Here is a 25,589-nt window from a genome sequence, read left to right as displayed (position 1 = left end):
GATTCCCTTTAATGTCACTTCCCTCGTGTCACTTGTACACCGATGAAATACAATTAAAACGCGATTCGAACTAAATTCATGTTTCGTTAGTTCTCTGTACTTAATTATATTACATTCCAGCCCCGTTGGTTGCGAGTACCCTTAAAGGAAACTCCGCTTCTTTGATTCAACGAATTTTAATCTGAATTTCCGTGGGGCGTATTACGTGTTCCATAAATCCGGCGCATGCTTTTACAACTAAACAGACATTGCGAGGAATTTCCGTTTCGTAATACAAGCCATAAAGGCTTCCATTTGGTTCAACGGTGGTTCGTTAAGAAATACTGGAGATGAAATATCTTCGGTTTAAGGAGGAGACCAAAGGAATCGAAGTTTCCGCAAGAAAATATGAAGATCGATATTAGCAGGAAGGAATCTAGTGGCTGATTCCACGATATTTTCTAATTGTATGGGTCTCGAGAGTGGTCTGTGGCAAAAGAGAGAAAAAAAAAAGAAAAGAAAAGAAAGAAAATTAGATTAAAGGCGATGAGACGAACCTGATGAATTCCACCGTACGCAGGAAAAGCTCTTTTGTATCGAGGAGTTCGGAATCGTCCCATGGCACGTTTTCATTGATGTGAGCCTCCGCCAAATCGCAGTTGCTCTGGATATTCGCGATTTCCAATTCCAGATTCTCTTTGAGCTGAATCAAGCCTCTGAGCTCTGTGCCCAGGTATCGATCGACCTCGTTACGCAGATGTTCCGTACGGTCTTTCAAAGCCTTGCTCAGCCTCCGATAAATCTCGTCCACCTCTTCCGCGACCGAGGCACAGTTTGTTTGTAGTCCCAATGTGTTTTTCTCCACCAAAGCCAGCGCGTCCTGCAACCTGTGCAGCCCCCTGCGTATCTGTAAACAGAATTTTTATCGAATCGATAAAAATCGTCCGAAAAAGACAAAATCTTGCGCTCTCAATTGCTAGAAATTATTTCCTTCTCGAGAGATTTTCGGATATTCGAAAAACCCTCTTTACGATGGAGCTGTGTTCAAGATGCGAGCATTTGTACTTATATTATATTATTTAACGGATATTATATTATTTCCAATATTATAGATCCGACTATTTAGGATATTTGGAGTACTATGTATATTAATTGGAATTTTATATTAGTTGGAATATTATATATTCGGCATGCTGTAGATTTGATTACTTGAAAGCGTTTGAAATATTTGGAATGGTGACCTTCTCGATACGAAGTTCAACCGTCGCGTAGCGTATTGACAACCTCGAGTCACAGCGATTGCGTAGCGTATTGTTGATTTTAGTTGACGCTCGGTCGTGCGGATGCGTGTATCGAGTACGATCGGCGCTCGTAACGAACAGGTAAAATATTTGTGGCATTATAGATTTAAATATTTATGATATTTGCGTTATTACACGTTTGAGTTATTATACACATACGTTTACCTTATTTTAAAAATTATTCCTTTCTGATTCGATTTTGGAATATTTTGAAACTTGTCTCTCTATCACGAAATATCGAGATATTCGTACGTTTGGAATATTTGAAATATTATATTATGATACATATATTATATATATGGTGATTTTAAGAAGCTAACTCCAATGGAAATCATCTGCATTTCCCACTGTCGTGATTTTCCACTGATCGTCACATGGGGTGCGTTCTGTCTCACGTTTCCCTTAGACGCTGAATTCGCATCGCAGAGGAGAGTGCGTTTGTTTTGAATACATTAGGAGCGGGTAAATATACCGGCCGGTTATTTTTACATTGCACATACATAGCACGTATTTGTACGTACGCGGTTATGTTGACCTGAATTCGCGGTATTCATCCCGATCGAATCGAATTGCTTGGTACGCAACTGCATTTCAATATTTCCGGGTCTATCTAAAATTTCAAAACCACCTCACTCGACATAATCTCGCCGAACCGCAATTTCACAGGGTTGTTCGAGAAGTCGGGAAGAGATTTCGGTGTTCCTCGTCGAAACGACTATTGTTACGCGAACAATAATGTAATTTGTCGTGTCATGAACGCACACTCCGGTTGATAGAACATTTATGGGGAATTAAATAAACGCGAAAGGTTATTGGAACATCAAAAATTATTATCAATATCTTTAAAAATCGTTATTTGATCCGAGACCTTAAATAACCTCGTAAACATAATCTCGCAAATACCGAAATCCTTTTATTCTTGTTTCGAATATTGTTATTTGTATTTAAAATTCGAGACAAGCGCCTCGATATTTACGAACGTATGTGTACGAGCGCGAGAATTTGCTTCGCGATTGTTCGTCCATCATGACTCGTATAACCTAAGTCATCGTCGATTTGAAACATGTAGCCGTGTAATTCTTTCTGAAAATCCTTTGTATCGAAACCTACAAGATATGCCTTCAAGCACACCTGCCATATTTTCAAATATCCGCTTGCAAACATCAATCAACATGTCTCCGACTATTGAAAGCGTTTAAATTAAAAATGGAGTAAGCAACGGATTGAAGCGCTTGTTACGTCGTGTCCCGTGGACAGGGAGTAACCTGGTTTTTTTTCTGTTTCAGGAATTTCCCGTTGAATTTCGTGGCAGATTTCCTGACGCTGCATAATGAATATCGCGCCAATCACGGTTCCTCTCCATTAGAAATCGATGATAAGGTATACAAGGATCTGCTCTTATTTCATCCGGAAATATTCTTCGCGCGGCGCGCTCGTTTACAAGGTTCTATGAAATATTGAAGGCGGTCGTTTCTCAAAGAACTGCTGCTGTACATTTTTATTAACGCGAAAACATCGCGATCCTTAGTCAATTTCCATGACGTTGAAATTTAAGACGGCAAGAATATAATTTAAGGCATTGCAGCGAGATTTTACCTTAAGAAATGAAAATGCTTTTCAAGTTGAACGAGCGGGCGCAGAAATGGGCGGACACAATAGCGAAAAAAGGCGTTCTCGAGTATAGTTCGGATCCTGATTATGGCGAAAACATATACCGAAGTTTCTGGAGGGACTTGCCTTATGAGATCAAACCGAAAGATCCGCTGGAAATGTGGTTGGTATTTTAAAGTTGCTATTTTAACTTATATAATTCAATCAGTTTACGGTGTATCGCGAAAATGTTTGAACATTTATAGAAACTTTTTACGAAAAGATTTTAAAACGAGGCTCATGATTATATTAGTCAAATTCGAAAACAATCTGAATAAGATATTTGGCAGAAATACATATTTCCCAGAGATCATAAATATGTATAACTTTTAATTCCGTGATTCTAGAGTTTTTTAAGAGACGACCCAGTTAATAGATTAAATTTAAATATAAGATACAACTTGAACTAAAAATATCATAAAAATTTCGTATCATTTTCCAAAATATAATTTAACGAACGTTTATACACGTTAAATAGAGATTTCATATTCGAGCCGAAAATTTCACGAGGATTACGATTAATTTTTCTAAATTTCTAGTAACGTACATTCATTATGGCAATTAAATACACATTTGAAAGAAGTAACGAGTAATCGAGTGGATTTTTAATCGGTTCTTAGGTACGGAGAGGGTAACTATTTCAAATATGGTGTGTGCGATGTAAAAGATTTGGAAACTGTGCGTCACTTCACTCAGCTAATTTGGAAGAATACGGAATCGATAGGTCTCGGACTGGCCAACGATGACAGCGGCAAATTTTACTTCGTTTGCATTTATTATCCCCCGGGCAATGTTGCCGGCGAATTCGTGGAAAACGTGTTACCACCCACTCAGGTACGTTGTTAACGCGTCCATTTCATACGTATAATTATGATGATTTCACTTGGCTGCTGTAACTTACAAATTCCATTCGTTGCCCCTCGCTCTACTCTTTTTTATCGCGTGGAATTCGCTGAGATGGGAGAGGAAATAGGTGGAAATGGGAATCGCCGGTGAAATCAGTCCGCGTCGTTAACCGATATAAAAGCGGCTGAAAGTCACGCGGTGAAAAACGTATGACTCGGCACGTTTTTCCAACGGCTAGGTAAAATCGAATCGCGTATGCCGATTGGATGTTTGATCGGCTGAGGTGATCCTGAATTTCTGAATTTCGGGTGTAAATGTGAATCGAATGTGAAAAGAGGGAGAAAAGAAAATAAGGCAGGAAGGGAAGAAATGATAGAAACAGAGGAATGTAGGGAACGTAAGGAAGGACGAGGTGAGTGGGAGAGATAAAATATTGAGAAAGGAGGAAGAAGAGAACAAGGGGAAAGGATAAAAGGAGGCAAGAATAGATAGAAGGACAAAGATAAGGAAAAAATGGCAAAAGGCGAGGGAAAGAGAAGCAGAAATCGATCGCGAATCTACTCTGTACGATCTATTTTGAATCTTCATCAACATCAAACAGATTATTGCATTCCGATCTTCATTGATGTCCGGGAGTTTTTAATCGCCAGGGAAGCGGAATCAGCAAATTAGTAGAAATCGAAGGGCGAAGATAAAGGGATGGATGGTGTCCGAGCGTGAAATCGTTTTTCTCGCCTTAGCGAGTCGATGTTTCTACGGCGAGATCTTTTTTTCTTTTTTGCACCCAAGTAGAGGCAGTCTGCTCGTCAGTCCTCCGTAAGGTTAATATCTTGGCCAAAAATAGATTTCCACGGAGTAAACAGGCAAGTAACGCGATTCTTTTTACGGCGAAAGGTCCGTGGTAGCGCGACGTATTCTTTAAAGGATTTCCACGTGAGCACGTGGCCCTTATGGCTTACCTGGGAATTGATGCGCGTGATTTCACGCCTGAGGATGTCCATGTGAGCGTCCTTGCATTCAGGGCAGCACTTTTTCTCACAGTGGACGCAGAGGGAGCAGTAGCTCTTCTCCGAACAAACGCCGCAACGTTCCATTGTTTGACCGCTGGTCGGGTCCGGTAGCTCCCCAGTGATCTCGATGTGCAATTCCAAGAATCTTTGCAGGGTCACGTTGGTCGGGAAGGCCTGTACACCCTGGTGACAACACGAGACAAGTTAAAACCGCGCTGCGGTCTCCCTTAATGGAATAACCATGATTCTCCTTCGAAATGAAACGAAAGAAATTCCAAACAGAAGGATAACTTTGATCTCGGAGTACGGCTTTTACCTGAAATTGAATTTCATACGAGAACTGTTTCTAGACCGGATTCCTTCGTTTTGCCCCTCTTTTTTTCTTTTTCTCTTCTGTTTCCATTTATTTCCGTTTGTCGTTCGTGTTCGCTCGCATCGGCGCTTTTAATTAAGGACAATTGTGTTACGTTTGACGCCGAACGGTCGGTTACCACCTTTAGGGTAGGAAGAAACTGAGACAAATGGTTGGCGAGACGCGTTAGATGAAACGCGAAACTTTATCCAATTTCGCGAGGGATACGCCGTCGCGGCGGCTTCGTTGAATAAAGATGAGACCACACATTATACATTGTTAAAGCAAAAACCTCGTACGCTGGTATATTTAATTTTGCGCTTGTACATCTGTGTTTCACGATAGTCTTGCTTTGTCCCGACCAGCTTACTTCTGCGTTTCTTTTTTGACTCACTGCTGACGTCAAACCGCTCGTTTCAGAGAACGAAGCAAACGAATTCTAATTCGCGAAATCGATATCCGTTTTTCTCTCGCTTTCTCGAGTTTAGGACGAGCAGGAAACCAAGATGTAACCTCTTATAATTGCTTTTGTTCTCGCGAACTTGCGCGAGAACTATAGAAGCCGCGGACTGTCGACAACGTCGGTCGCGGAAATGTGGTTAAAGAAGTAATAACTTTTTAAGGGGCAGGAAAGTTTCGAAAGTTAATAGTCTTAACATCCGCGCGTAATTTTAACTTCGTTTGTTACATCTTTGGAGAATTGATTGCTCACCTGATAGGGTATACGATGTTCCGCTCGACATTCTGGACATTTCACTTGTCGACGCACGTAGTCAACGAGGCCATCCATGCACGGTTCCATGCAGAAGCTGTGCTGGCATGGCAAAAGCTTCGGGTTCCTGTACCGGTCCAGGCATATCGCGCACGTTAGCAGTTGCTCGAACTGCTCCATGCCTGCAAAATACGAGAAAACACTTCTTATTTCTTCTGCTTTTTATTCAAACCCGTTTAGCTGTCGTAAGGAATTTTATCAAAACGTTCATTGAAGATTATATTTTGTTTCTTTAATTTTGCGTCTTAATAATAAATGATTATCTAAACAACAATTTAAGAAGTTATTCGAGAAACGTTGAATTCGTTTCGATGCCAGCTTCAATAGAAAGAATTACGTATAACTTAAAGTATCAAGGCCACCTTGATGTTTTATCGAATAAAAAGTTTCCTAGACATTTTTGCATTTTTGCAATTTATTCCCAGCTACGTGAAAACCGACTTTTGTAGGAAATATGTTTTTGATCAGATTAGTAGAATCAAATTGAAATTAATCTTAAAGCGTCACTCCGGTAGCCAACTTGTTAAATATATACAAAAGACGAAGCGTCTGAAACTCGGTGAAATAAGGGAGATGTCGTTATATTAAAAGAAAATGTTTTTAGTCGGCCCGCGTCACCGGTTTAACCAATTTCCGGTAAAGCATTCGCAAACCTTACGCCACTCCCTGAAATACAAAGTGATCGTCGTCACATCTAATAAATAGTTCGAACGTGTAATTCGTAGTCTGTTGCAATTCGAGATTTCTATTGTGCCAAGTCGTTATTTATCCTGTCTGTTTACTAAGAAACGTTATATTCATGAAGGAATATTTTCCTTTCGCGATTCAACGAATAGTCGGATTACGAGGAAAATCCTAATTCCCTTTCTCTATCTCTATTTCCTTAATCCTCTTTCTTTTAATCTCTTTTAACGAACGCGCTTTCCTTAATTCTGCGTGACACACCGACGCACCGGTGGCCAACAAGACAATGTCAAGTTCTTTTCGAGGAGTCATTGCTCTTCTATTTCGAGACCCGGTGTATCATCGACGAGAAGTTGTTGCCCGAGAGATGGGTAAACCGTGAGGGTGTCCCTGTGAACTTCGTGCGCTGCAAATTGGCCTGAACGACGACTCGGTCTTGTAATTAGCCGAGTGGCTTGGCAGCGACCGTTTCGTATTCTCGTTCATCGGTCCGGTACAAAATTCACCGCTCGATTTATGGCGGTGATCGCGGCACAGTTTCGAAAGTAGCCACCAAATCATCGAAAGTACTCCACTTTGATTGGTACAGCGTATGAAACTTTAGATTGCCACCACGTTTTCATTCGCTTTCAACGCTGATCCGATGCAATCGTGTCTCGAGCCAAGTAAAATAAAGCGTGGCCTACAGATTTTTCAATATCATTCGCTTATTAATATCCGTCTATTCTCATTCGTGACATTCGTCTATCGACTCGACGTTCTAATATCGTTCTACGTTATCCTCGTTTAGAATCACTCAAAGGTCGAGATCAAACAGTTGTCATCTATCGCTGTTCTTCGTATACGATTTCTTCTATGGTTATCTCCCGATAACCGAGTGTTAGAAAATCGAGTTTTAACTGCGAGCGCGTATCCTTTGTAATTATATCAAATATTCTTTATTTGTTTCTAGACTGTGGATTTTCATGTATTTACGTGGTATCAAGATACGTGGTATCCTATATACAGAATATACAGGATATTAAGAAATGTAAAGAATATTCAAAATAAAGTAGTTTATTCTCCTACCTAGGTTCCATGTTTCCACCTGTTCTCATGAAAATACGAATGTACATAAATACCTACGGTCTACTTACCTATAGCTTGTATCTTTTTACTTTTCAAGTAGCCGTAGTTATTGAATCTTCCGACAAAAGTAATCCGAGCTGTATTTTATCGATACTGTGGTCGTAAAAGTGACGAAAAGTAATTAGCGATCATAACGCGAATCGTTATTATATGCAATTTTATTTCGAAGCGATCGTGGCTGTGAAGTCTGGCGATAATTTCCTCGGTAGATTCTGGCTCGTCTTCCAATCGACTCCCGAACGACATCGATGAAACGCGGGTGGGTTAAATTTAAAATCCGGCTACACGCGCGTACAGCCACAGCGAAGTATCATCAGGGATTATTTCAAAGTAGTTCTCTCAGACACGAACGTAGCCGACGATCGGAGCCAAATTCATTTTGGCTTTCGCAACATTCGGAATACGTAGAGGCGACGTCGAAGGCCGCGCCAACGACCAATCAGCTTCTCGCAAAAGTCACCGCACTGGAAACAAGCGGCCACATTAGAAAGCATTGTTACTCTTAGACGAACCACTTGTTGATCTTAAAGCGAATTCTAGGGTGCAACAGGCGGCTAGATGCTATTGTATTAGCAACTTTCTGGATGGCGGGGGCCAGTGGCAAGCAGAACGTTAATCCTGACACCTAGCCGGAAGCTAGCTGCTGACTTAACCGGCTTCCGTGCATCTCCGTTTATTTTGACACCAGCCTTGTCACGATGTTCGTCTCCTTTGCACGATTATCTTCTTGCGCTCACCGACACGAATAAGAGATTATTTCAGTAGATCTGTCGTCTGCATAGTCAGACCTGTCGTTCGACCGAGTTCCGTTCGACCTCGTTGTTTCCGTAAATTTGTTTCTTCGGTTGCTTGAGATCCAAAGTGTATGGTATTTTTGGCGATCGTGTTTGTTCAGCAGGCAACAAAGCGCAAGGACCGAGCTGCTCTTGCTCACGGGAAAATTCGGTGGAAAATAGAAACGTTCCGAGAACGAGACAAAGAGTGAATGGATTTACGTATGCATGTTAGAGGATGAAAAGTTCTCGCCAACAAGGAGAATTGTACGAGGTGTAGTGTATACTTGGAAGGTCAGGAAAATTCTTTTTTAGAACGTAAGAAACGCAAAGTCCAGTAAGTTCTTTCGATTAACCGTTGATGACGCGTCAAAAGACGCGCACAGATGCACGTGGCACGTTATTATTATATTTTCGCGCCAAGTGCGGTCGAATCGTGTCGCTGATTCAGCTTTTTCCTTTGTCTGCTCGAAATTTTCATCGAATATTGTGGGCGTATTTTGAACAGCCCACACGATCCAAATTCTCGTTTACTTGATATTTAAATATCTCGTTTGTTTGGCGCGGCGCATGCAGCGCGTGAAACGCGATATTTCTATTCATTTATTTTCACGATTCCTTCAACTCTACTCTATATATATATTTGTCATGCGAGACTGTACGAGATTCCTTCGAAATTCTAGCGAATATTCGTCGATCGAAGCAAAGGAATGCCTAATTAAATGTAGCAGCGTTGTAAACTATAAATTAGCGAGCAGTGCGACGAAGCGATAACAATGACGATGCGAAACGATTGTAAGGAAGACGTCGAGAGCGCGTTATCCTACGTTAGAAAAGTATTTGCGCTCAGGAACATTCAATTTGCTCTGTCTCGTTAGTCGTCCTGGATTCCGATCTGCATTCAACAAAACCGCGCGTCAAATTTTCTGAAAATTATCGTCGTTCTAGCGGAGCGACTCGTATCGCATCGGAAGCATCTCTTTGTAACAAGCAAAGACAGAGAACACCTACCAGCAGGGCAGAGAATTCGGTTTATTTCATATTCGTGGAGTTTGCATACGTACCCAGAGAATTATACGTTCGACTCTCTCCCTCTTTCTACGGAACTTCAAAGCGTCGGCATAAAACAAATCCGAGTCCGTTTCTTTCCTTCGAGCGAAAAACAAGTAGGAGGAAAAAAAGCAGGGAAAATAAAGGGATAAGAAAGAGAACGGTGGTAAGAAAGAAGAAGAAGAAGAAGAAGAAGAAGAAAAAAAAAACGGGGAACTGTTATCGACGAAACTTCGTTGCTCGTGGAAGAAACTTTGCCGGAGACTTTTCTCCTTGGAACGAAGGAAGTTTAAAAACGTGCACAAAATGCTGTATTCACACGCGACACACTGCCAATGACGTTCTTATCGATCCATTCATGAACGCTTCCAGTGTTTTCGTTGCTGTGCGGAAGAATCGCGTGATCCTTAAAAAGACGAGAACTTGGTAAAACGAAACTTATATAGTTGCACTGCCGTTTTTCACGAGATACTGAGACACACAGGGATCAGCGCGTTGCTGGAATCGGTTGGTCCAGGGTATACTGACACTTTTCGACGTCAGTGGCCAGACTTACGCTAGCGAAGCGGGTGCTATACTTAGACGGAGACCTTCGATTTCCGGCGGTATGTTTTCGACGAGAGATCCACGCAAGAAACACACCAGGACTTTGAGAATTCACGCACGCGTGCGTGTTTCATCGATGGACTCGCGCGTGCTACAGAAGCTTTTCTCTTCTGAACGAGACTGGTCACTCGAGAGAGAGCGAGAGAGAGAGAGAGAGAGAGAGAGAGAGAGAGAGAGAGACGAAAATTTGGTTTCGATCGTGAGACAGAGAGTAGAGGGAGAATACTTGGTTGCGTGAACGATCGAGCGAGAAGAGACAAAAGAGACCTTGATGTAAATATAACGTGTCTTTTGGAATCGTTGGTTTAGAAAATATCTGCCTTTTCATCTTTATTCTTAAAAGCTCGGTGTTTCGAGTTAGCGTGGGTTCTGAAGAATGTATTATAGCGTTTCGGTGATATCGTCGCTGTTACATTGTCTTGACGTAAATCTAACGCGTCTTTCGAATCGTCGTTTTAGAAGAGATATTGCTTTTCATCTTCTCCATTTGAAATAAAGCAAAGAATCTTAAATATACGTAACAATGTTTCGATCGTGTCGTACGTGTTAATCCATCGGTGTAAATTTAACGTAAACTCTGAATTCGTAATTTTTCAAATTATCTATCTTTTTATCCTCGTGTCGGAAACATCAACGTGAAAATTTTGATATTAAACGAAACGTGAAATTTTAACGACCCGGTAAAGTTTCGATGGCAACGGAACGTTTCCTATACGTTGGAAAGGAACGGTTTCACTTTGGTTCATCAGTTGTTATTAAATTGGCCGATAGTAGCCGTTGTCAACGGTAGACCAGAATTCCCTTGTTGAATGTCGTTCACTCTAGATTACCCGCGACAATACCGGATTTGATTTCTAATTTCCAATTGTCCGTTTTGTAGCTGCGGATTGACGAGACGGGCGTAACGAGCGCCATTTAATAAAGCCTTCTGTTTAACGCCAGCATTAATATGCATTTTGTCGTTTCGCTGTAGATCGATGGAAATTCCTATTCAATTTCCTGTCACGACCCCGCATCGAAAATCAATAGGCAACGGTGAAAGTGGACCATCAGTCTGGTTATTGTTATTTTTCCGCGTCTTTAATTATATCGTTCCCGATTTAGAAGGAATTCGATATATTTGCGCGCGCGCGTCCGTGTGTGTATGTATGTATGTGTGTGTGTGCGTGTGTGGAAACGCATATTCGTCGCCTCGTGATCTATGACTTATTTATTAACGCGTTAACACGATTCGATAAATTTAGATGACGAATTCACGTCAAAATAATCGAATTAATATTTTCTACGTTGTACAATTTTTGGAACATTCTCGCGAAATCTGTTTCGTTGAATTGTACTTTCTATATCATCGTGATTGTCAATGACGCCGTTTTCCTTTCATATTTAATGGCTCGTGAAAATATTTGGACGTTTACCATCGAAGAATTGTGATATGTATATGATGGATTTCAGAGTTGCCAGCGGATTTGGAAACAGTCGTATTCGTTTCTAAAGTATAGAAGACGAAGAGCGACGAAACTAGTTTAACGCTGATTAGAAATTATAAGCTAACCCGTTCATTGCGATTAAAGTTAAAACGATGCAACGGCATGCACGACGTCAGCCGTGAATCGATATCAATTATATTCAATCTGGCTGCAGGCCAAGCACCGAGGCCAATATTAAAGGCTAATCCAGATGATCGGATACAGTTGCGCCAGGAAAATTTTACTGAATTGCCTTCCTAACGGACTCTCGTTTTCCATCCGTTTGTACGATCAACTGGAAAAACCATTTTAATACCGCTACCCAATTGATTCAAGTAGCAGAACGATATTGCAACGCTGTCATAACTTTCATTTCCTTTTCTTATTATAACTCAACTTTACTGATCCTCTTTCGTTTGTCATCATTAAACCTAATCAGTCTAGCGTAACTAAGGGTAGAATCAAACATTCGTCGAAGACGTTGATAATTCTTTTTCCAAAGCAACAGAGAAAGAGCAACTTTGTGCATTTATAACACGAGTTTGCATAAATATCCGACGTCTGTTTTGAAAATCTTTTGGCATAGCCTTACAATGTACGTTAAAAAATCTGCACGATTCCATCCTCGTCGAATAACGTTGTTTGCCAGTGGAACGAAATTTACCGTTAGGATAGTTGTTACGAAGTTTTGACTAGAACAGAAAAAGTTGTCGTCCAGAAATAGTGACATTAGCGAGAACGGGTTGCTGATCGCGATTCTATGCTCCTATTAGCGTCTAGCATCGGCACGAAAATCCATGCTAAAGTTAGCCACGTTAGGCACGTTCTCGATTCTCCAGCGCTGCGTATTCTCAGGCAGAGCTCTCAGAATAGCTCCGGCAGTATGCTGCTTTTCTTATCGACCTGTGCTTTTCTCTAGTCGGCAAGACAGCTTTCTACACGGGAATTTACCAGGTGGCTGTTTTAAGTCGGCAAAACTCGGTCGGAGATTGTACGAGGTCGATAACTGGGAATTTTCTTACCTAGTGGTGGCACTCTTGTTACGATGAATGAGATCACGAACGAGAAAAAGGATGTTTCGAGAGTTTGTCTAATTAAATTCATCGTGGTCTCGACACGCTGTATAAACGCGAACAGATGTTATCTTCGTAGTAAGAAACGTTTCTTTTCAATTTTATGATTGCTTTTCTATTTTACAATTTCCGTCTTTGAAGAGTTAAAAATACCTTAAATACTCTCATAGACGGAATTCCATCCCATGCAAATCTCCTTTTACTTATCCTATCGCAGAGATCTACAACGATTGCAAACAATCTTTCTTTCATTCGCTACTCAAGTATAATGAAACGTTCGATTCTACTTGTTTCGCTTCGTGAAACTCTTACTTTAAGAATATATCACGAACTTTTATCCCTGATAGCCTTAGAAATAACGGATAATCGTTACTTGCAAGAAGAATGGAGTACCGAAGGAAAGAAACATAAGTCAGTTTGATCGTTTCGGTGAAACAAATTCGTATCCACGATCACCGTGTTCGCAAATGAACACGATCGTTAAATGAAAATTGCTCATAACGCGGTCGGAATTTCATTTGGTCCAGTGAAAAATTTATGGAACGTCTATGACGGCGTTTATCGCGCGACATTGCAATGATAGATGTATTATCGAGCATAAAAAGGTTATCGCGGTATTAAATTCATTGTATCCTTTTATCGGTGTCATGGTTATATTTAATCGTATCACGATACGTTTACAAATCCGACTGGCGGGTGTTATTCCTGTGTAACGTATTTCCTGTCGGACTAAAAAAAAAAAAAAAAGAAAAAACGTCGATTCGTGTTGTCGGTTGTTTGCTTCGGTTTGTACCAAACACGTTCCCTCAACCGGACTTGTCGATAAATTGCCGTTGATACTGCGTTTCTTTCTCATTATGCGTGGTCGTGCGTTGTTACTATCCTCGTACGATGCCAAGATATAATTATGAGGCAAATTCAGCAAAACGAGGACGAATCAAATGTAGGCAGACAGTGGCCGTTTTCGTCGTCGTGATAACACACATCCATTATCGATTGTTAAATATTCCTCGCAGCGTGCGAAACGCCGGCAGTGGAAAGCCATTGAAACGCCGAGAAATCGAAACAGTGGCCGCACCACCCGCTTCAGCCAGTCTATTTAACGTAACAAAACTATGTCTATTTATCAGCATCGACGAACCATTGTTCGCCCACCGTCTGTTTTAACCAGCTTCTCTCTATCGATTTCCCTTGGCCGAGGAAAAAAAAAAAATTCTCTTCACGTCTCGTATTTTGTTACCCTTTCTAGCTTTTCTAATTGACAAATGCTCGGCCCCAATGTAGTCCCTAGCCAGGATAAATCTATATGAATTTTTCCACTGTCAGTCGACCGACTGAAAGTACTCTCGCCACTAGCTTTAGTCCTCACTTCCCCCTTTTGTTCGTGTTTTCCCCAGTGTATTCTCGCGGCTGTCCTTAGTTTTCCCGCTACTTTTTTCTCCCCCTCCCTTTGTCGTTTCGGTCGCTGTTTCGTAGTCACCCTAAATTTTTCTGATCCTCGTTTTGTCTCTCTTTCTTTCCTACATGATTCTGTCGATAACACGTTGACACGTGACGAATGGTTTGCTACGCGCGTGACTTTCATCAATTATCAGCTGTATTTGTGAAACACCAAGAAAAAACATTGTTTCCGTTTACGTTATGGGAAAGTTTAGTAACGTTAAATATTTCGTTTTTACATACAGTAGGTTGTCGAATGGCTGTTTAGTTTATAAGGTTCAATTCTTTCGTTGTCTGAATCTCGGTGTCGTTTCAACAAAGAAAAATATTTTGAGATGATCTCTGTGCATAAAATTGGATCGGTCGCGTGCGATTGGATCGTGAAAAATCAAAGAGCGTAGCTGATTAATATATTCTAGGTCGATCGATAGTTGGCCATAGTACGTGAATTTCTTTAAATTTCATAAAATTCTAGCTTCCTTCCATTTGCTTCGATGTACCAGTTGCGTCAGAATTTTCAATGCTGGACGGTAGGTCGACCGTAACTCGAATCTTTCGCTCGGAGGATTAGAGTTCTGCCAGCTCACGTTTTATTCCTTTCGAGTAGCCTCTTCTAATTTCATACGTCGTCTTAAACAGTCGTTTCGTGATTCCGTTCTCCTTCACTTTGTTCGCCTAATCTGCCGTTAAAGTTATACCGTTACGAGGGATAACGTGCTAAAAAGTATGGTGCAACTTCTTTTACGGCCACAGAATTAGCGCGGAGAGGCACGTCCCGAGTGTCTAAAATTGCGAACAACCATGCTCGAGGACACGGCAGAGCGATAGTCACGAACTGCGTGTTCATATTCGCATGGCACAGCCGAGCCTCGTAATTGCGTTGTAAAGTTTCGCCCGAGCCATTTCGTTTCCACAATTGCTACCTTTTATGAGGCATTTCGTTCAAATAATGACGTTTACCTTTTTCACCCTAAGGGCAAGAGTCCATACATGTATCTCGGAGGCGCGTCTCATAGATTTCCAATTCTCCTCTGGAGAAAATATTTTTTCAACCAAGCTCCGCATTGAAATTTTACCGTGACGGTTGATCGATAAAAAAAACCAGTTTAGAAAACGGATAAATGCGTCGTCTCTTTGCCGAGGCAAGATAAACACCAGTTAGGTAATGTTTGTTTTTCTTTAGTCACGCGAATCCATTCAGCTTTGCGACGAATCAGAAAGCTTTTCCGTGACATTCAAGAGCAGCAAGTCTTTTTACCTTTGGGAAAACTGGACGCTATCCGTCCACGGCGAATTGTCCACGACGCGCCGCATTATCATTGTGCAACAATCGTACAGAGAAACGTATTATTTGAGAACATCGCGCTGTCCCAATGAGAACGCGCTCTTATCGTTCTCATTTCTGCCACTGTTGCATTATGGGAGTCACCCGATTTGGTGGAAAATTCTAGAAATGGCGAGTCGTAATTTAATCGGTTTACTTCGCAACAATTTTCGAACAATTTCAGATAATTCCCTTTCACGCGAATCCACGAAGAATTCTGGATACGAAGAGTCTAAATTTAGTCGGTTTACTTCACAACTTTACTTCACAAATTTTCAAACAATTTCAGGTAATTCCCTTTCGCACGAATCGACCAGAAATTCTGGATATGGAACGCGGAGACGCGAACGACTTATTCTCAAATTATTCTCAGATGATTTCCCTTTCTTTCGCTTGGTCATTCAATTTGGTGAAAAATTCTGCAAATGAAAAATCGTAACGTGGATATCGTATTTTCGAATAATTTTCGTACGATTTCACGCGGTCTTCTTTCGCAAATTTCTCTTCCACTTGATCCGATATTTGTCTAAATATCTACCTTATTGGGATAAGCTCTGTGTTATGCTTTCGTTGCTTTGTTACTATAATCTAACAACGCTTGTCAAGGGATATGTCGAGTAGTTTATGAAGAAGGATGCTTGTTCCGGATGCTGCTTTTGCTCCCGTTGTCGACCAGGAAGGTGATTTAGCGGTTGCGACGTGTGCAAGCGCAGCGTGTTTTCTAATGAAATTATTGAGAAAGAACGGAGCGAGAGCGATATCCACGAAGAAAACTGTCGGAGGATCGAGTAACAAGATCAACGGAGCGTAATTTAATTCAGTGTTTACTCGCTATCATGCGAAGATAGTGGATCTAAAAATCTCTGGCTTAATCTCGCGCGGAATATACGACCCTTATAGAATATTTTCCCCTGCCCATTATTTATTATAGCAGCCGTCGCCTATAGTATGAATAATTTCGAAATATTTCCAACATTCTCGCGAAGTTATTCGCGCGATAAAAAACTGAAATTTGACAAAAGCGTCCGCGGCGAAACAATGGTCGAAAAGCAGCAGCGGCGTTGATTTACGTGTCGGTCGGGCAATTTTTTCAGCTTCATCCCGTGGCAATGTGTGGCCTCGATGTTGCTACAATAAGAGTCACTAGCTCTCGTTTTTTCCACGTCGTTTCTTTCTCCGTTATATATATATTTTTTTCCCTTTTTTTTTCTTTTTTACGTGACTGGTTGATAACAGAGGTCGAGCAATATTTTAAAGCACGTCATAGCGTTTTGCGCGTCAGCGTGGTAAAAATCACGGCGTTAATATAAAAATTCTAACGCCGTTTCTTTTTGCATCCCTTCGCCTACCCTCTGTCCCCCCTTTCCTCCTTTTCCTACCCATTTTCCTCTATTCTTTGGCGAGTCCGCGAAAATCGTGCTTGCACGCGTGTTGCACATCGTCGGCACCGCAACCACGTTCGTGTAAAAAACCACTATCGCGTTTAGAACGACGCAGCCGTGTGCACGTGGGATGTAGATTTGCGAGCACCGCTTCTGACCGCGAAGATCGTGTCGCAATAACAAAACGGAGGAGATTTAAGGCTTCTTTGGCCGCATTGTTTATCGCGTTAGAGCTACGTTCTTCCGTTGGCAACGGTTCAACGATGTTTGTTCGTCTCTTTCTCCAGAGCCAGCAAATAGAAGCAAAAGTCGTTCGGTTCTATCGGACGATACAGCTTGTTTGCACTTGGACGAAGATAATTTCACGTCGGCCAAGACAACGGGCCCTGTGGGCGGACTTCGTTAGAAGGTAGCTCGTAATTCGAATAATTAGAATTCGCGACTGGATTTCTGTAATATTTCATCATCGGTGCTTCCGATCCAACCAGTCTGATTTATCTAAGTTTCCCCGGCGAAACGACGTTTAAATCGAGCAATTTATGCGTTCCTCGAAGCCGAGAACTCTGTATTCTTTGTTCTTATTGTCTGTCTATTTCTTATCGCTGGAGAAGGCATTGATACGATGGCGTAGAACAGGGCGCACCTAACGGATATCAATGATTTTGAAATATGGCGGGTTGAAAATCATTGCGAGGCAAGTCAAGTCTTTGAGAAGGTAAATTTAGACGCGTATTTCGTTGCTAAAAAAGAACGTCCTTTTAAATTCGTAATTAATCGGCTTTTAACGTTATTCTCTGTCGCGTTACGTTTCAACAACTTTGAAGAACCATAATTTCTACCAATATTATTATACGAAAAAATAGGAACGGTGCGACTTTGTTCGCGTGACTCGATATAATAACGAAAAAATTGGATAATTTATCACGTAGCTGGACAGTCAGTAAGTTACGATCGACGTTCGAACGAATGTTAAATCGATAGGGGTTCGTTAGGCGATAGAACGGTTCTCTTTCACCTTCTTCTCGTTCCTCCATTTTTCCTGCATATTCGCTGAATAGAATTCGTACCATCGTCCAATGTTTAATTACGAGAAGACGTTCCAATATTGACGTTGTTCGACGCGCCCGATGTCGATGAGTTTCCAACAATGGGATCTTATAACTTCCGCGTATAATTTCCGTGAAAATGATCACGAGTTCGAACTTGAAATCTCAGACAATGGGGGACAAAAGTTGCGGAACGATATTCCGAAGTAATATGCGCTCTATATAGACCCTCCTGCCAGCCGTATAATCTATAAGCCACCCTTTGTACTTGGCAGCCGCGTAAGACTGGTCCACGAAACAACGTTAAACAGCTTGGTGATAAAACTCCATAAAACTACCCTGTCTTTAAGAACCTATATATCGATCGACGAGTCGATATTCAGTAGGCGAAAGGAACGTTGATTTATCGTTGGTTACACGATGTATGCGTTAACATGTTAAAGTATTCGCACGTTTGCAAACTATTGCAGATATCTGAAAGATATACTTCGAACGAAACTCTTCGATCTAATTTTGGCACGTGATATTATTTCAGATAATCGCATGCAGATAGTGGATACTAATGAAACAGATAGTTAATATTTGTTGCTATAAACGAAAGATTAACGATTAAAGTTGGACGAAAGTTGATCTTCTGTAGAGAGATTCGAGTTAAGTGACTTGAAGCGTGTTTATTCGCTTCGGTTTAAATTTGGCAGACCATTTGATCGCAAGTTTGATAACAAGTATCCAAATACTTGTAACTTCTGCGGGAATACCGCGAGCACGAGATTTAATTAACGTCGCGGACTGTCGAGAAGTCGATTAAAAATTTTTTTCAACTTGCAATCCATGTCCTTCTCGCAGAACTTTTAAATGGCTTTTTAATTGAATTATACGACGGATAGTTAATTAATTTCTTAGAAAAAGCCACGGCGACCGGGCTGCTGAACGCAGCCGATTAATCGAACCGTTCTTCCTCATAATCGGGCGGAAACGCGTTGGCACAGAGACGCTCGAGTTTCTCCAGGCTCTGCTCTCCTTCTTTGCAATTCTAATATTTCTCTTCCATCGTTGGTCCCTTAATTACGCGCTTTGTAAATATTTCACCGAGAGGATCGAAAGGAAATCAGAGGTTAAGGATGGGTAAAGCTGGAAACATCGATTGTACCGGTTTATCTTAATTTTTCAGTCACCGTCTGTCGAGTTTCGGTGTCCGTTGCAAGTTCCATCGGGCGTGGAACGTTTCCAACCGAGATACGCGCTGATCGTCGATTTATATTTGACTGGGGCGCACATTACCACGGAGTTTTTCAATTAATTCGATGCCATTATGCAGCCGGTCTTTATTCAGAGCCGGGTAGAAGTGGGTCGTAGGTTGGTGGTCGACAATACAGCACTGCCAGAATCAGAACTATGCCGAGTCAACAAAGAGATAATCATCGTGCTTCGCATTGTTAATCTTAATTAACGCGGCGGCGTAGATCAGGAACACAATATCGTAAGAAGTTCCCGCGTTTTATTCCAACGAAATTGCGGAACAGGGTTTGAACTTAATTGGACGGAGCCACCTCATTCGTGAGACCACCTCGAGGCTAGAGGTGATCTCGAATAAAATGAAATTTTTTTCTTTTCTTTACCGTCGACGATGAGAAAAGAACAGAAGACGGCTGGCAGTGGGGACAATAACCAACGACAAAGACGTTTTCTATGCTACGCCGTTGACCCTTTTGTTTTCATCGATTCGCTTTGCTAGCCCTTTCTTCACCCTGAGATAAATCAACGGTTCTTCAATCTACGATACGATGGAGGATTCGATCGAGGATTCTCGATCGAGACACGATTAAAGGGCGAGCAGCAATTTCTTCGATCATAACGTTCCCGTGTTTCGCCGCTTTGTGCAACCCTTTGATGTTAGTAGCAATACCGGTTGCCAGGTTTGCTACGAACGTTTGTTAGGGCGATATCGGGCGGATGCATTCTTCGAGTCCCTTCGCCAATCTATCTCTTTGCTATCCCCTCCATGAGAAGGTTGCATAGCCGCATGATTTTCGTAATTGCTTATGCAAGAACCACCGTTCAGACTATTCTCGACAGATTTGCATAACGCATAAGCAAGCTACGTAACAGGGTTGTTTGATATTATCGTTTCCATAAGATGATTCAGACGAGCAGCCTGTTTCTCGTTCGCTGCTCGTTGCAACAGTCTCCAATTAATCAACCTTGTCTTTTTATCTTTATACCGGACGTCGAATATCATCCGAATGCGTTATGAAGCTATCGTGCAGGATGAATATCTGGTTTTTCCTCGTCGTTATTTTTCACGGAAACGTCGCGTTGAAAAAGTCGTTAGCTCGTGGTGGAATACGGATTGAATAATTTAGCGCGTTTCCTCCGCTAGTTGTTCACGCACTATTTATTTTAATTTATATCTCGCACGTTCTTCGCCGGTTCTTCTATTCAAATGTTGTGCCGGCGCATTAATATACATTTGTAGTCGAACGATATATTACTGGAGAACGTGCTTCCTTGCCTTTTCTCTGTCGACGCGACGCGACGTGAAGGGATCCACCTAACGCGAGGTAATAATGCGTGCCTCGAAAGCCCGCAGAAATTGCCGATATATACCGTGATCGTGAAACGAGATGCCGTTTGCAGCTCGCAGCCGGCTGGGTTTCGCAGGATTTTACGACAAGATAGAGCTTTGTCCGCGATTAATTTCACGAAAAGTTTCGACGTGCTGTTGAACACAGGTGGATGAAGAGCAGCGGAATAGAATTTCGTTGGCATGTTAACGGCGAATTTGGCGCCTTTGGCGCGCGCCACGTTCAAAGGCTAAATCCGAGGAAAGAGTGGCCCGTAGAAATAATAGCGGGTAGTCGCCGATTCCAGGGAAGTGTGGCGATAAGCGAAGCGTTTGAGTTGGTACGAAACGGCGATCTATTATTCCGGAGCATTTTAATGAAAATTCTCGCAGCGACCGAGGGGATGTGGCACGTGATTCAAAGAATAACGGGGGATGAATAAAACAGTGATGCGTCAGAAATGGGTGAGACCGGATCTTCGTCTGGCGTGAATGGTTTCTTTGCCATTCTCGTGGAAAATAAGAGACGAACGGGGAGGAATAAGCTCTCGTTGCCAGTTCGTGTGAGAATAGATAGAGACGTTGACGGGGGCCGCATCACCTTGACGGGATGATTATACCACATTTTACGTCACGGCTTTGCGCAGCGTGTCACGTTTAATACCGTAATTCCTTCTCTCCTTAACGCAGTGCTGGGATATCGATCTTGCACTCGAAGAGGCAAAGAGAGGGATGCTTCTTCGCGCCAGCTTTCGTATTTCGCTATCGTAAAATTTCGAACATAGTTCCGACAGAGTCTCGATACGCGTCGTCTTCTATGAATAAGTTTCGTTTTAGGAATTGCCTTTACTTAAAGCGTCGATAGTTTCGCTTAGCTTTTACTAGGAGCCAGAGAGAAAGAACCGGTAGCACGAGAGTTACGGGTCGAAAATGAACCCACGAGAGAAGAATGGTTCGAATAGAATGGAAAACCGTGTAATTGGCCGCGTTATTCTTCTAGCTAAGTTTCTATAGACTTCACTGTCCAGATTGCTTGCCAGGTTAAAAGATTTAAAACGATTTAAACGATAAAAGCTAGAACATGGCACGTAATTTCGGCAGTGATGTACCTTCCAAAGTCGCGATTCCACCGACTGTGTCTCCATACGCTTTCCAGTTTCACGCTATGTGTTTGATCAATTAATCCATTGTCCCAATTGACCAATTAACCCTTACGCTAATTGGCGATTCGCCGTGGTTTTAGGAGAATAATGGAATGAACGATACGCGTCTACAGCGATACGAGATTAGCTCGCTGAATATTCTCTCTATGATCTGTACGAAAAGCAGAACAAAGGAGAGTGAGCTTTCTGAAAGAGAATAGTAAAGAATCGAGCAAGCCATAAATCAAACCAATCGTTATCTCCTTAATTTCTGTTTAATCTTTCCTCATTAATTCGGCATGAAAGTAGCAGGTTGTCATAGGTAACGTGGTGTCTTGCGCTGAACTTTTAAAACTTTTATCAGATATAGAAGCGATCGATAATAATGAATTGATGAGATTCCATTTCTCTCCTCTTTTTGTTTTTCGTTGCGACACTATTTTATAGGAGAGCAATTTGAAAATTCAATATATCGATTAATTCGATAGTAAAATCTATCTTTGACCAATGCCAATGTTTATAAAGTCGAGATGTTAGGACTTGAAGAGATACGTTAAAAAATTCGTGTTCAAATAATTTCTGGCTTCACAAGTTTCTTTTCTAATACGATAAAGATAGAATCAAAGATTATGCTATATCTGCTTTTTATGCTGTCTTGGATATTTTTTATCAGTTAGACATTCACGAAGTATCAGTTAGTATTTTATGAAAAATGTTGACATTGGCATATAGAAATGTTATTATAGTCACTTCAAGACACAATTTAAAATTGTCCTTTTTTTGATATAGAATATACAATCGCCTAGAAACTCGATATTACGTTTAATTCGTTTTTGCAAAAATATGAAATTGCCACTTCTCGCATCAAGCCACACAAATAATATTAATACCATTAGACGTTTAGGCTGATATCAGTTACTAAGTTAAGAATGATCAGTTACATGGTAGTTATTGGTTAAGTTAAACCAACATAACACTCGTTAGGATACTTTCTTTCGTAACCACCAAGTGGTATAAAATTAGTAAAATTAACAAGAATAGACTATCATATTTCTTCCATGTAATTTTCTTATGGAATGATCTAATATCAGATATCGCCAGAAAAAAATGATATCCTCGAATTTTCTTTCACGCTAGTCTGGCTGGCTTTTCGTAGGTTTTTATCAGCGATTTACCGTGGCTGTATAAGGAGAACGAAGGAGAGTGAGCCGAGTAATTCAGGCGAAGAAAAAAAGAAAAGAAAGAAAAAATTGCGACTCGATCTATATAAGCGGGTCTCGCTAACGATCGTGACCCTATCATTACTTGTATCGCGTTGTAACGTGAACTTAGCCTCAGGCAGTTCGTTATAGGATGTGCCATGTCGCTTGTCCGCCATCGAATCCCTGGAACGGTTGAATTGTAACAGCGGATAATCGTTGAATTTACGAACGCCACGGTCGTTTGCATTCGGCCCTGTCTGCTAATGAAATTTATGGTGGTCGGTTTTGTACAGTTTCGCCGTTGTGATTGGCGCAGACACGACTTATTCTACGTTCTGTGGACTCTGTACTTCCGATATGCGGGTATTTGCATGCACGAAACTTTCGCAGAGTTTTGAAATGTCCCGTCTTGAATCGCTTCCAAAAGTTTCCGTCCCCGCGAGTTTTCAGCAAAACTTCCGACGATTTAGTCTCGAATTTTCAAATCTCCAACGTTTCGATTCAAATTTTCATGCGGTTAAATTTCAATTTCTGACGGTGTCACGTACAAATTTCCAAATTTAAAGGCGCTTTTCATCGGTGTATATGAAAGTCGGTTGGCGCGTCATATTCTCGACGCTAAATCTAAACGATTCGAATTTCCACTTTAATCTCCAGATCTTCGAATCTCCGACCAGCTATAGTTCGATTCTTCCAACGGTGTCACGTTCAAATTTTGAAAGAAGTCTAAACGTTCGCGTTTATTAAGTTTATACGAACTTGTTTCCATCGGCGTACATAAAGCCAATTGGTGGCAAAATGTTCTTCAGACTAAATCCATGTCCAACGGTGCACACAGGACTAGCTTAAATCGGCCAGCCCGCCCAAAATTGGATCACTTCACCGACAAGGGTCGAGTGGATAAGCTCTCGCAGTATTCACACCTTTAGTGCTCTTTTAACGCTTTGCTTCTTGTTCCTTCTTCTCTTCTGTCTTCTTTCTTCTCTTTCTTTTTTCTTCCCGCTCTCCGGCGGCACTGCACGCGTGAGAGCACCGCAAACGGCAGGGGGTTGGGCGACTGTGAAAAGGTGCATCGTGGACTAACGAGGTACAAAGTGCAGCTAGTCACGTAATAAATGTCACGGAAGAAAGAAGAGCAACTTCTCACTCGTGGCTTTGGCGACGTTGCAAAAAATCGAGATAATCACTCGGTATTATTAGAAGTGGATATTTGGCTTCTGACGTGATTCTGTTTGCGTTCTTTATCTTCTTCTTTCTTCGATGTACCCTCTGCTCTTGTGTACTACGTAGTGTTGTTTTTAGCGCAGTGTCCTGCCAATTTATATTTATTCATATTGATCGAAAGTTTGCTATATGATTGGTTACGTTTAATTATTCCTTCGATCGAAATAATTCATTTTCATTCCCGTTAGAGAATCAAGTGTGCCGAGTTGATTAAACAGTACGAACGACGAATATGATCAAATGTATATATGTATACGTATATGTTAAAAAAAAAAAAAAAAAAGACAGAGGGGCGTATCGATGGTGGAAATGAGATGCACGTTAAACGAGCAATTTAAACATGGAAAATTGTGTATGGAAAAAGATATGTCCGCTGTGGGACGGCCGGTGATAAAGCTAATTAACCGCGGTTGTAAACAGTTTATGCCAGCCAACTTAGAGATGAAACGAGCCAAACAAGCCGCACAGCCGATGAAATCGATGTAAAGCTACATGATGTCAAATTAAACAGTACGAATGGCTGGTGATGGTTTTAGCTGGTCCGGTCGAGCTGCGTTAAAATCGTATTTAATGACTCGAGCGAAAAGTGAATACCGAACGAACGCGATGTTTTGTTAAACGAATATTAAAAAAAGCCATTATTTGCTTGCGATAACGAAAACCGATGATCAACGCGTGGCGTTTTATTAAAAATTTTTAATTCGATCTCTTCTTTCGTATAAACCGTGATTATGACAAAAAATTCTCATTGTGTTCTATTCTGGCGAAGGTGACGCGACTGTTCGATCTTTCTAACGTTAGAAATTTTTTATATACGGAAGATAATTCATCATTGAAATCGGAAATTTTCTATCGAGTCGTGTAACAAATTTTCTCGCATTTCCTTGAAAAACCCTCAAACATCGTTACTTCCATTTAAAAGCTATTTAAACAACGACGTGTGCATTCGTTTCTTCCATTATCCCTCGCAAATGGAGAAAAGCTCTCGCTCTTTCATCCCAGTTATCTTCCTTAGTCGTATTAAAATATTTTTATTTTAATTTTGGCCGCATTTGGGAAAAGATTGAGAACCGCCTATCGCCGTTATATAAATGTTTATATATTGCATTTGACAAAATTAGTATTTCTATAGTACAATATTTTACAAAATAGCACACCGAAAGTCGTACGAATACATCAGGCAACGAAATATTTCGATCGTCGTTCTTGAAATAATTCTTGTACCGGATTATCGCTACAAGTTATGGCGTAATCCATGGGTCAACGATAACCCAAGGTATCATTGGCCTAGCGTTCCATTCTTCGATCTCGATTTTGATGCAACGTATCCCTCCTAAGGGTAGCGCCCTACGTTTGAAAGAAACCACGACGTTTATGGAATTGTAGTAGCGACGTAAGTACTCAGATTTCCATGATAAAGGGCGGTTATTTCAGGAAACGTAGGAAACGAAGAAATTTGAAAGTCCACTCAGCGTACGTGTCTGACTTTTGTTCGAACGCGTGCTACTGCTGAGCGGTACATCTGCGATTTTCTTGTAGATTTATGACGCTGTTAGCTTCCTTTTCTCGATTCTTC

General features: G+C 41.3%; 2 protein-coding genes across 14 annotated transcripts in view; one reads left to right on the top strand and one right to left on the bottom strand.

Moving 5' to 3' along the window:
• The window catches only part of LOC139991742 (uncharacterized), a 77,780-nt gene that overhangs the window by 22,828 nt on the left and 29,363 nt on the right, over window positions 1-25,589 (top strand). The window contains exons 1-4 of one of the 4 annotated variants that reach the window (XM_072012083.1): window positions 1,266-1,361; window positions 2,567-2,660; window positions 2,903-3,054; window positions 3,551-3,764. In XM_072012083.1, coding sequence (XP_071868184.1) covers window positions 3,050-3,054; window positions 3,551-3,764 — 219 coding nt within the window. In that variant the 5' untranslated portion in view covers window positions 1,266-1,361; window positions 2,567-2,660; window positions 2,903-3,049. Of the gene's footprint in view, window positions 1-1,265; window positions 1,362-2,417; window positions 2,492-2,566; window positions 3,055-3,550; window positions 3,765-25,589 lie in introns of those variants that run through there. The other 3 variants (XM_072012081.1, XM_072012084.1, XM_072012082.1) reach the window with 3 other exon arrangements.
• Window positions 1-25,589, bottom strand: part of Tn (tripartite motif containing protein thin) — a 56,581-nt gene that overhangs the window by 22,704 nt on the left and 8,288 nt on the right. For 9 of the 10 annotated variants that reach the window (XM_072012056.1, XM_072012049.1, XM_072012057.1 and 6 more), the window contains exons 3-5: window positions 5,851-6,032; window positions 4,736-4,969; window positions 537-886 (exon numbers count right to left, since the gene is read on the bottom strand). In XM_072012056.1, coding sequence (XP_071868157.1) covers window positions 537-886; window positions 4,736-4,969; window positions 5,851-6,030 — 764 coding nt within the window. In that variant the 5' untranslated portion in view covers window positions 6,031-6,032. Of the gene's footprint in view, window positions 1-536; window positions 887-4,735; window positions 4,970-5,850; window positions 6,033-7,730; window positions 8,187-25,589 lie in introns of all 10 variants that reach the window. The other variant, XM_072012055.1, reaches the window with a different exon arrangement.

Source organism: Bombus fervidus, chromosome 10 (genome assembly GCF_041682495.2).
Source record: "Bombus fervidus isolate BK054 chromosome 10, iyBomFerv1, whole genome shotgun sequence".
Classification (NCBI taxonomy): domain Eukaryota; kingdom Metazoa; phylum Arthropoda; class Insecta; order Hymenoptera; family Apidae; genus Bombus; species Bombus fervidus.
This window is presented reverse-complemented; position numbering and strand designations above follow the sequence as displayed.